Below are 11,470 nucleotides of genomic sequence, written 5' to 3' on the forward strand. Positions count from 1 at the left end.
AACAGCTGTTACTCACAGGTTTCTCACTGAAAATGAAAATGTATTACAATAAAAGTACATCCATACTTGATCTTGCTCTTATGAGTGTGAAGGCATCTTTTGCCTCAGCCCTGCTTCTCCCTCCATTCATTTTGTCATGCCTGGCTCTTCAGTGTAATGCTGTTTCAAGTTGTGCAAACTGGAGCTAGAAAATGTGGAGCTTAACTGCACATGCATATAATGCAGCAGAGAGCTTAGGGTAACAGAGACCTTTTTAAATTATAGCTGTAGAGATTTGAGAAATGGACATTAAAAACTATGTGAATAAGGAATACTTATTTGGATTTCAAATGTAGCTGTTGAAGTATTTGATTAGATCTTATACTCAATATGGCATACTTAGTATGAGAGCTAATGCAGTCTAACAGCTGTTGTTAATACAGCCTGTCACCTGGCAGTAAATTAATAGATACTTATGGGATGTGAAGAAAAAAAAAGTATGATTGGAACCATCACTACTACTTTGAAAGAAACAGCATAATAATTTATGAACATCATAGTTTCTCTGTATAAACGGAAAAAACTTTGCTTGAATTTGAATGCTCAAAATTACGCTTCATAATGAAAGTTCTATGCATACAATTAATTTTATAAGATTAGGAATAAAACCTTCCTTAGAAAAATTGATTTAAAAGCATTTGAGTAGACTCACCTTGTGGTTCAGAGAGATGCTAAGGGAAATCCAAGTGAGACTTCCTAAGAGGAAGCAGGAGTGCTGTGCTCCTCAGAAAGGCTGGGCTGGATGGGGCTGGTACTTGGAATAATGATCCCAGATAAAACAGGTGGAAGCCCATGAGTGCTTGTGCCCATGTGTAGGGGCCTTGGCTCTGCAGAGCTGAGAGTTTGGCTCTGGTGTGATCCCACTGGCAGTGCAATGTTGTATTTGTGTGAACAAGACCTGCACAGTAGAAGACTGAGCTAATCTTTTCCCAAGGGAAGGTGAGCAGTGCATGCTGTTGGAAAAATAGTGCTCTGATAATAGCTTGGCCCTATTTACACCAGTGTATTTTTATGAATGCAAAATATCCTTGTCCCTCTAGCAGCCTTCATACCCTTTTCCACCTCCTTTGTTCTCTGCTATCTCTGTCTGCTTAACCCAAAGTTTCACTAGCAGCAAGTGAGTTGCTTTTATATCTGATCATTTTTAGAGGCTTCTCCCTGCTGAGGTCTGCCTCACCAGTGTGTATTTTTGTCATTTTCTGACCCCCTCCACTGAAAGGACCTCAAGGAGTTTATCTTTCCATTTTTGGCATGACACTGAGCACTAAAGTCTTGCTTTTAGTCCTTTTTTTGCTAATAATCCTCCTCTTGTTTAAATTAATTAAATATAAGCATATTAAAAAAGGAGCACGCTTCTCTAAGTAGCGGTGACTGAGTTTTGAATACCAAGTCTACTTAATTAAGCTGCTCATCTGGTATTTTTGCATGCTTCAGTTGGCGTGAACCTTTGTGTTTGCAAATGCAATTCATATATTTGCTGTCGACTTAGGTGTCCTTTTGTGGAAAATCATGATCATGGCTTCATATGCGGGTATGAATTTGATTAAAATATAAAGAACAATTTGCTTAGCATACCTTAAATAGAAGTAGTTGCACTTTTCTTTTTTCTAAATACAACTTTATACTATGACTTTTCTCATCTCCTCTCTGAAGCATTTGTGAATTCCAGTATGTAGCTCAGTGTCAGCAGAGCAGGTGAGAGCTCAGCCCTTTGCCAGGCTGTTGAGGACAGGTAGGAATGGTTCCTGCTGCCAGTTCGGAGACGTTTGTGTTCTCTCTGGGTGTAAAACCTCACACAACTGCGTTTGGAGTCCCCCTGGTGCAATCCCTGTTGTGTTTGCCAGGTGGGCATCACTCACCTGAGCACTGGCTTCTCTGGGAATTCAACTGCTGTGGGTCCCAAGTGCTGGCAAGGCTCCCTTTGATTACAAGTTGTATATTATGTATTGTATCACAGGTTGGAAGATTGGTGAATAATTGTTAAACCACTAAAAGCACTTTATAGTGCTGTGAAATGCTAAGAGATAACTCTGAAAGTAGACAATAATAAGTAGAAGCTCATTTTAAAAAAGCCTTTATAGATTACAAATTTTAGAAGGAAATGAAAAAGTAAAGCTATCATACCAGTATTGTTCCTATTACAGTGATTACACAAAGTAAATATTAAAATGCAGTTGTTGGTATCGATGTTAATTTAGTTTAGCTGCTGTTTTTTCCTGTACCCTTTGTGAGTTTTTGTTGTTGATGAATGAACTTTCTTCATCATTTTATTAATATTGGAGATATCAGGAATCATGGCACTGTGGTTAATAAATACAAACTGAGAGGTTAGACAAAAGTACTTTAAATTGTTCTGCAGATTAACAGGCACCATTTATGCTGGAGTTCTCCTACGACTTTAATCTTGCTGTGGGCACAGAAAGCATTAAACTATTACTTGATGGGTGGAGTTACTTGATTTCCTCCACTCCCATGCGAGGACCCCAAAATCCAAACTGTATCCGACAAATTAGAAGTGCAGATTTCCACTGAAAGCTTTGAGGACATACTTTATGCTGTGATTTGCATGTGATACATATAAATTCATTCTGAAAATAAACTTTGTTGTGTGCTTTGTCGTACGAATTGAAAGGATTACCCAGTTTGAAATTCTAAATTGCAAGTAAACCTGAGTTGTTAGAGTGCCTCTAGAAAATACTTAGTGTGCTTATGGCACAGTGCACTGTGTGGAAGAATTTAGTTTATCCAAGGAATTTCCTTCAGTTTGAGATCAGTTTTCTGACATGAGAAGCAGGTGGATTGTTCCAGTTTTGGATTTGAGACCTGTTTTGAGACGTGGATCTTTTTTTTAGATTTCAATACTGGTCTTTACAACACAGCCTCACATAAAATTTGGTACCTTGAGAAACAATGGAGAATGACCAAGAAGAAAATTCAGAAATTCACCCCCCAAAATGTATAAAATTCAGCCCAGTGACTGCAAGCACTTCACAGACAAGTGTGTTTCACTTCCCTGTGAGTGCTTGCTGACCCCCAGAAGTGGGGGAGGTGGAGAACCCCAGAGAGGATGTGCACAGCCTCCCTTCTGGGTAGTAGCTGCTGCTGTCTGCCAGGCAGCCCCACAACCCACCATGATGTTTTATACCACGTGAGCTGCAATAAATAGGCCAAAACTGGGTCTAGGACACTCAGTGCTGAAACTGCACTGAGAATTAAGCAGGGATTAATTTGAAATCCAATAGCTGCCACTTTAATGGGCTTGCTGGCACACAGCGCTTCTGATGTGTTATTTTTGTGCAGTTGCACAGGGATATTTTGCACTCCTGGTACAAACACACACCATCTGCCTCACGTTGGGGAGAACATCCCCTGCAACAAGGATGATGTGCACATTCATTTGTAAGCTTTTGCACCCTTTCTTAAAGCCATCTTTAGAAAAAGATGCGGGAGCAGATTGAAGAATTTGTGTATCCCTGTTTCATTTGGGAATTACTTAATTCCTGACTGTTTGCTTGGCTTTCTGTGCTGCCACTATCCAGATGTGGATTCTGAGTTTAACCCAAAGCTTACTGTACTAATATTTTTGTCCTTATTGAGAACACGAAGACAGGCAGAGTTCTCTTGGAAGACTGTTGGATAGTATAATCTGACAGCCATCCAGTGTGGAAAACACTGTTAAATTTATCCTTATAGATAAGTTTTACACAGTGTTGTCCACGTGAAATGTTAATATGTGATGTTTTAAATCTTATTTCTGTTGTGATGTAACATTTTTATATTAAACCATTCTTCACCTAATTACCGCTTCAGCTTTTTAATTTTTTTTTTTTTTCATAAAGCTCATTTTAATTGGAGTAACATGTATTGCATGTTTTATGAAACACCTTTACTGAAAGTCTTGGATACTTTCCATTCAGGTCCCTATAGGCCTATCCAGTTTGAAAATACACTGTTTTATCCTCTCCTTAATTACAGTACTTGGAGCAACTCTGTGTTAACTGTTTTTAAGTTCCACAGAATAATGAGTCTACCAGAACTAGAGAGCATACAACAGAAAACTGTTCACAGGAGGAAGCTTGCTGTTGCTTAGCTACCTATCTTTTTAATTTGGAACCTCCAGCAATTCCATAATGACAAGTCCTTAAGCTGCTAAATGTATTTGTTCATGACAGATTGTACCATTCTGAATGTGCATTTCACCTGTGTGTTACTGCTATTATTGTAGGGATAAAGAGGGTATTTGTAATGGCATGGTATTGTGGTGTAAATCACAATACCTAAATATGTTGGTTACAGAAGCAGTTCTTAGGTGGGTGCTACAGGAGTGAAATTCAGAGTAACTTGAGTGAAGAGTGTTGCCTCTGCTCCTCCAGAGCAGTCCCAAATATGAACAAGTTTTGTGTAATTTGTAGGTAGTGCAACCAGTCTGTAGTCTTCTAACAGTTCACGTTGTGACATCAATTTGGAATATAATAGTGATACATAATAAATTGCAGATCGAAATACTGTGACACTTAACATGGTTTTGGTCCATTTAGCGTTTTCTTGCAAGTGAGAAAATGCCTGACTTGTAAAAATTGCCAGAATGTCAGAGAAATTTGCTGAAATAAGACTCTGAACTAGGTAATGTTCATAGGAGAACTACTGAATTTTTTACTTTTTAAGGAATCTGTGAAAAACTTTACTTTCATTAATGCTTTCTGATCAATCCTAAAATTGATATAAAGAGATAGTTTATCTCGGCATTGCTTGCAGCCACAGAATTGGCATAAGCATAGAAAGAAATTCTGGATTTTCTAAACCTTTTTCCATTTTGTGGATCTACAAAGGATTTTTCATTTGCTTTTAAAGTGATTCTTTCTTACTACAGCAGTCTTTCCCATTAGGAGAAGTCTCTGTGACTCTTCCCCTTTTGCCTACACAAAATAGTCACAGTAGCTTCTGCAGCAGCATGGTTGGGGCACTCGTGTGTTCATGGGAGGGTATCCTTGGCTTCCGGGCCGGTGGCAGCCGGGGCCGTGGCAGCAGGGACCGGTGGCAGCTCGGGGTGGTGGCAGCAGGGACCGGTGGCAGCTCGGGGTGGTGGCAGCTCGGGGCGGTGGCAGCGGGGGCGGTGGCAGCGGGGGCCGTGGCAGCTCGGGGCGGTGGCAGCTCGGGATGGTGGCAGCGGGGGCCGTGGCAGCTCGGGGCGGTGGCAGCGGGGCCGGTGGCAGCGGGGCCGGTGGCAGCCGGGCCGGTGGCAGCTCGGGGCGGTGGCAGCAGGGACCGGTGGCAGCTCGGGGCGGTGGCAGCTCGGGGCGGTGGCAGCTCGGGGCCGGTGGCAGCCGGGGCGGCGGCAGCGGGGCTGGTGCCACGCTCCGTCACCGCCACAGGTACCGGCAGCGCTCTGGGTGACCCAGCACTGCCCGGGGAAGGAGTTGTTGGCTCTGCGCTGGCAGGGACGCAGCTGGAAGCGCCCGCCAGCCTGTGACAAGCACAGCTTGCTGGCACAGTTCGTGGGAGCAGTGGCTCCATCTCCCATGCAGATGGGGCCAAGCACCGGTGCCAAAAGCACCTTTTTGTAAAGGAACTCCAGCACTCTTTGCTGCGGAGCTGACGTGCCCACCTGGGCAGAGTTTTGTTATTGACGCTTTCTGTGTTGTATTTGTTGAGATTTTAGAAAGATGAACTTGTTAGTTTGATAACTAATTATATTTTTAATTCAGTGGTGAACTCTCTTTGGAATCTATGAGCAAGTTAATTTAAATGAAATCAGGTATTTCAGCTCTTGCAGGTATACTTTGTAGGTTTAAAGGTGAATCTATGTAATCCCATTTTGGATATTCATAAGGTTTTGATGTCTTCGTGGAAAATACTTGCCTATTTCTGTACGATTTTGTGCTCAATTAACCACTTACAGATATTCAACGGAGTTGCATCTTTTTGCCCTTTTCTTGTGGCTTAGTATTTACATGTAGATTTCAGTTTCTGGGTCTGTAAATCTTTCTTACTAAGATAATTTATTTTTAAGATTACTGAGTATCTAGCTCTTGCACAGCCTCATAAAATTTTTGTCATGCCTTCATGGTTTCAATTCTTTACATTTTAACATTGCATCCCGTGGCTTTAAACTGACTATATGTATATCCTTGATTTCCCAGTGCGGAGCCACTGCTGCACTGGCCTCTCTTCTCTTGCACAATTCCATGGAGACTTCAGTACATGACATGACAAAATGTAAAACCATACTCATAGATCACCTTATAAATATTTATTCATATAAATTCTTTAAAGAAATTAAATTACGTGTTCTATAGAAAATAGGAAAGAGAGGCTTTTAGTGTCACTGGCTGCAAATTGAAGTCATTTGTCTAGAAGGGTCAGGTGCCACTTTGTGGTAAGATACTTGTCTGAGATCCAAGAAGGGAAAGATTGATAGTACAAAGAGATTGATGGAACAGGCACTGCAATATGCATACGAAGTTACGGGTTAATTAGGAAGATTTAAACAAGAAAGTCCCTTTGTGTGGAGAAGTGTCATGTGCTGTTACTCTCAGAACTGAGTTGTGCTGGCAGCCTTTTGAATAGGCAGAGTTGATTTTCAGAGATGTTTATGTGGAGATGTGCAGTTGTGAATATCAGCGAGGTGGCAGATCACCAACAGCACACGCTGCAGCTGACGAGTGCTGCTGCTCAGGGAGTTCAGTGGTTTGCATACAGAGACACCTGCTCTGCTCACATCTTTGGTTTTGTTGTGGTTGATGTAAATTATAATGCTAGTTTTGTGATTCCTGTATCAGAGTAAAATCATTAATATTTCAGACTGCCAGGTTCTTTGGGTGTTTCAGGTGATGTGACTATTTGTTCTACTTTTTAATTGCAGGCAGAATACTTAAAGAAAAATCCTAAAGCTAAGACTATGTGGTTTAGAAAGTGGGAGCTGAGCAATCAACAAACATTGTTTTTGTGTTGATAGGAAAGCTGTTTTGAAAGAACACACACTGCAAACTGTTCCTTCTTGCATTAAAGTTCACCAGCCTCCTGGTACATTTAGCAGAGAACAACAAGCTTCTCTCTGTGGATTGATGCTGAAGTTAAAACAGCAACCACTTTTGTAACAGTTATTCACTTGGCAGAAAGAGAATTTCAAATTTTACTTAAATGCAACAAAACCTAAATGCTCTGTGCCCCTCGTGTCTCATTCTGCACGAGGACAAAATGGTGCAAATCTTTCAGCAAAGCAGGAATAAAAATCTCAGCAAGGGCTTCAGTATTTATTATTGTAATAGTAAATCACCCCTGTCTGCCTAGAAATCTGTAAAACATACCTGCTGAGGGCTAGAGTAGGCACAGGCTTGAGGGACTGAGTTACACTTCTAAATATTGTAATTCTGGTATTTTTGTCATGATACTCTTAACTAAAATTTTGCATGCATATAGTCACCTTATTCTTAGCCCCAGAGACAGATCTTGGGGTACATGGCAGCTCTTATATTCTGCAATCCATTTCTCTATTCGCTGACTGTGGAGTATCTCAATTTTTGGTTCAATAAGGGGAGGAAGAAGACAGGCAAGTTTTATCTTGTCTAGCTTCTATGTGTGAGACAGAAAAGGCCTTCAGTTGCAGTGTATGCCTTTTTACTGAAGATGAAAAATTTCTTGAAGAGGGACAGAAGCTAGAATTACAGAATATATTTCTACATTAGGGAAAGCCAGTTAGACTCAGTGAGACCCTTGGGAAATGTGATTGACATTGAAATCAGTTCTGTTTTGTTTTATGATATTCCTGAAATTTTGAGTCTTCAGTTCTTATGTGGTCAGGTATCTGTTTATTCACATAATTCTGAGTACAAAAGCAGCTGTAGAAAACAAGTAGTGGAAAAACAACACTCTTTTCTCTTTCACATTTTCACTTGTTGGAGCTGCTTTTCATACTTACAGAATTTTTCTCTTGTATTAACATGAGAACAAATATAAGAAAATCTGTCCAAACAAATGAGTTGGAACACATCCCACAATACCAATATGCGCAGGCAAAGTGGTGTCTCAGGCACAGTTCCAGTGGCCTTTTTGTGGTACTTCCCCTCCCTTGTCAGAAGTGGCAGATTGCCGCCCATTAGCCTCCCCATCACATCACAAAAATGCTTCTACTTCATGAAAAAATACAGCTTATTGGTATTTTGTTCCACTGCAAGGATTGGTTTTTTTTGCATTTGGTAAGCACTGTGCACTGCTTGTTGTGAGAAGTACAAATTTTCTTTCTCTTTTTGTTTTTTCTTTTTTCCAGAAACCAAAACAAAAGGATTGGCATCCTCCTGGAGGGTTTATTTTAGGACTCTGGGCATTGATCATCATGGTTTTCTTCAAAACATATGGAATCAAGCACATGAAACATGTCTTCTGAAAGTGGAGCAAACAAGATACTTGCATTGGCTGCTACTTTGGGTTCATGGGTATCACCTGTGTTCTCTGATGTGAATTATGTTTCTGTTGAAACACTGTGTTGACATCTTGCTTCTAAAGGTTCTTTTGAAGTCATCTCTTCTGCCCCTTTTTCTGGAAAGATTCTAACAAGTGGTTTTATTGTTACTGTTACTGTTACTTCACTTTGTCTTGATTTGAACATATTTTAAGTTTTTCTGAGCATTTTTTCTTTCTGCTTAAACTTAAAAAGGGGCAGGACCTAAACCCAGTAACAGGATTTCTGAGGTTGCTTCTGGATTGTAAATGGGCAAATTCTTTCCACCATACTTCAAAATAGATCTTAGAAGAAGTCACCTATTACTAAAGAACTGGACATTGTGCAGAATGTTATTTAAGATGTCATTTTGTCAATAAAAACCCACTTTGCAGACTTTGGCATGACATATTGAAAGCTTTCTTCACAAAAATAAAAATACTCTGGAATATATTGATTTCTTTTTTTTTTATTCTTTTTTCGTTCCTGTTAAATGCAACCCTTAGATGAGTCTTCTCACCTTAGGCAGTTTTGAGTCTAGAATTCTGTGAGTTGGTGAAAGTGAAAAGAAAATTATGACCTTGTTGAATCTACTTAAAAGATTCAGAAGGCCAAAAACCATGAAAGGACTTCACCATGTCCATTAGAAACCCTTCATAGGTGGTGTATTTTCACTGCATACAATATGGACTTGGATGCTTTCAGGATTTTCAATGCACTGGATTTTTGCACCGAAGAAAATCAACTCTGGCATCAGAATGAAAAACGTTATAAATTGTACTATTGTATTCTGTAGTTTCTGAGCCCTTAGAAAATGTGCTTTGTCACCTGTGTTTTGTAAATTCTGGTTTGGCATATTGATTTGTTCTTCCTGGAATTTACTGATGAATGTATGCTAAGAGGGTTTTGTCTGTATAATATATTGATATTTGTGAAGAAAAGAGCAAATTTGTGCATGTGTAGAAACACGTCTGTCAGCGAGGAGAAGCTTTTGCCCTGTGCTTTTGGAAATAGTTCTCAACCTTAATCAAAATAAAGCTTACCTGATCCATCCATGGTGTAAGTACGAGACATGTATCTGTAGAAGTTATTAGGAATTATTTATAATCACACATAATATCGGGGCAGTATATTTTTCTTAGAATATGGTTCTGAGTGTTTTCCTATTGTACGGCACATACAAATCCGAGTGCATTACAGTTTTTGTCCTTTTTTCTTCCAATGTGATTGTGGCATCCCAGCCTCAGGTGAGGGGAGGTGAACTGTCAGAGCTGTGTGAGCCTTGGAGGGCTGCAGAGAAGCCACGGAGGCTTCCAGAGAACAGGGAAAACAGCAGTGTGGTGCAGCTTGAGTATTAAAGCCTTAGGTTTTTTCTTGAAAGATTTTCTAGGATTGGAGACGTTGAAGGTACAAAATGACCCATTATGGGAAGGTAAACATTTGCCTGCTCCACCTCTTTGTGGCACTTCTTGGTGAAGAGCTGGAATTGTTTTCAGTAGCAGGTGTAAGCACCAGGAATAGGGATTAAAACAAAAGCATTCCTACTGTCCTTACAGTTCTGTAAACTGATATTGTGGTAGACAATACGAGACATTCCCAGTCCCTCTGCCAACATCAATGTGACTTAAAGGGAAAGAGAAACAGCCTGTGGGATGGGTCTGAGCAGCATTCCTGGTGCTGGATGTCTGGATCTATGCACAATGTGTTGGGTTTGGAGCTTGTTCTTTTGGACAGTGTCCTTCAAAAGCAATGACTTTGTATCTGAAATCTGATATAATGGTGACTGTTCTTAAAATCACAAAATGTTTTTTTTCCCCTCAGCAATTTCTAATACAACAATCAAGTAAAATCTGTTAACGCACAGACCATGTAGAAATGTGTAGACCCACTACAAAAATGAATCCTACAGAATTCCTTGGAGGATTTCCTTATTTTCCTTTCTTAATCTAACTCTTTTTCAATTGTAGTAAATATTCTAATCAAATATTTATTTTATAGGCAAGTTTTGCCACACTTTTAAAAGTGTATAAAGTGAAGCTGATAGAGCTTTGTGCCTTGTTGCAGTTGCACTTATTTGGACTCCTCAGGCCTTATTCAATTTTTTTCTTTCCCTCTTTCAGCCACCTTTTGCAGGAAGTGGTAGAAACAGCTACAGAACTCAGCTGAATTTTGCCAGTAGCAGAAGATACAAAGATTCTGTCTTTTTAAAAGCTTATCTGCTATGGGAAAAGGAGGCAATCAGGTGGGTTATTAAAATGCAATTTGTGGATAGAGGCACTCAGTAAGTGTGCATGTGAAAGTGATTACATTGAAGTGAGAACAACAGTTTGACTGGAATGCAGCAAACTATGCTTCAGGCATTTTTAACATTTTTGTATGCACAGAAGTGAAGAGTTGAAATGGATCATTCTGAGACACCTCAAAGTTGCCTGTGCTACACCTCTGAGACAGTATTTTATATGCTGTGATAACTTTTATTCCTTGAACAGTTACTGTCTGAAAGCAAGTACAGAAATGTCACAGAATTGTCTGTAATTGTGTTTTGTATATTTATTTTTTAATTTAAAGTTAGTAATCTTTTCATTTTCCCTGGGAGGCCTTCAAGCTCAGTTTGGAATGTGGGCTCTGGGAACCAGCCATGCCACCCTCAGTCACAAACCATTTGTGTTTTGCAGGCCAAGTGTGCTTTGCAGTATAGATGCTTTCTCCAAGGTGCACAAATGATCTTTTAAATGGAATCCAGAAGACAAGCCAGATGGTAGTTTCTTGGTGTTTCTTTGCATGGGAACTTTTAGAGCAGAATTGAATTTCAGCATTTTGCGACTCTGCATGGATAGGTCTGTGAACCAAGCATGCCCATGCTTGCAGAACTCAGTGTATTCATGTCTGCACCCTGTACTGTGGAACTGCATTGACAGGTCCTGCCATGGGGTTTTAAGACATTGTTTAGAACACTCATGGATGATAAAAATAGAAGTTGATCATTTCAGTTTT

The 11,470-nt window shown here is 40.0% G+C and overlaps 1 protein-coding gene across 1 annotated transcript in view; it reads left to right on the forward strand.

Moving 5' to 3' along the window:
• Window positions 1-8,610, forward strand: part of PIGK (phosphatidylinositol glycan anchor biosynthesis class K) — a 64,583-nt gene extending 55,973 nt beyond the window's left edge. Inside the window, exon 11 of the mRNA XM_069023117.1 lies at window positions 8,306-8,610. Within this exon, the coding sequence (XP_068879218.1) occupies window positions 8,306-8,422 (117 nt within the window). The 3' untranslated portion in view covers window positions 8,423-8,610. The remainder of the gene's footprint in view (window positions 1-8,305) is intronic.
• The last annotated feature ends 2,860 nt before the right edge of the window (window positions 8,611-11,470 follow it).

Source organism: Aphelocoma coerulescens, chromosome 8, assembly GCF_041296385.1.
Source record: "Aphelocoma coerulescens isolate FSJ_1873_10779 chromosome 8, UR_Acoe_1.0, whole genome shotgun sequence".
Taxonomy (NCBI): domain Eukaryota; kingdom Metazoa; phylum Chordata; class Aves; order Passeriformes; family Corvidae; genus Aphelocoma; species Aphelocoma coerulescens.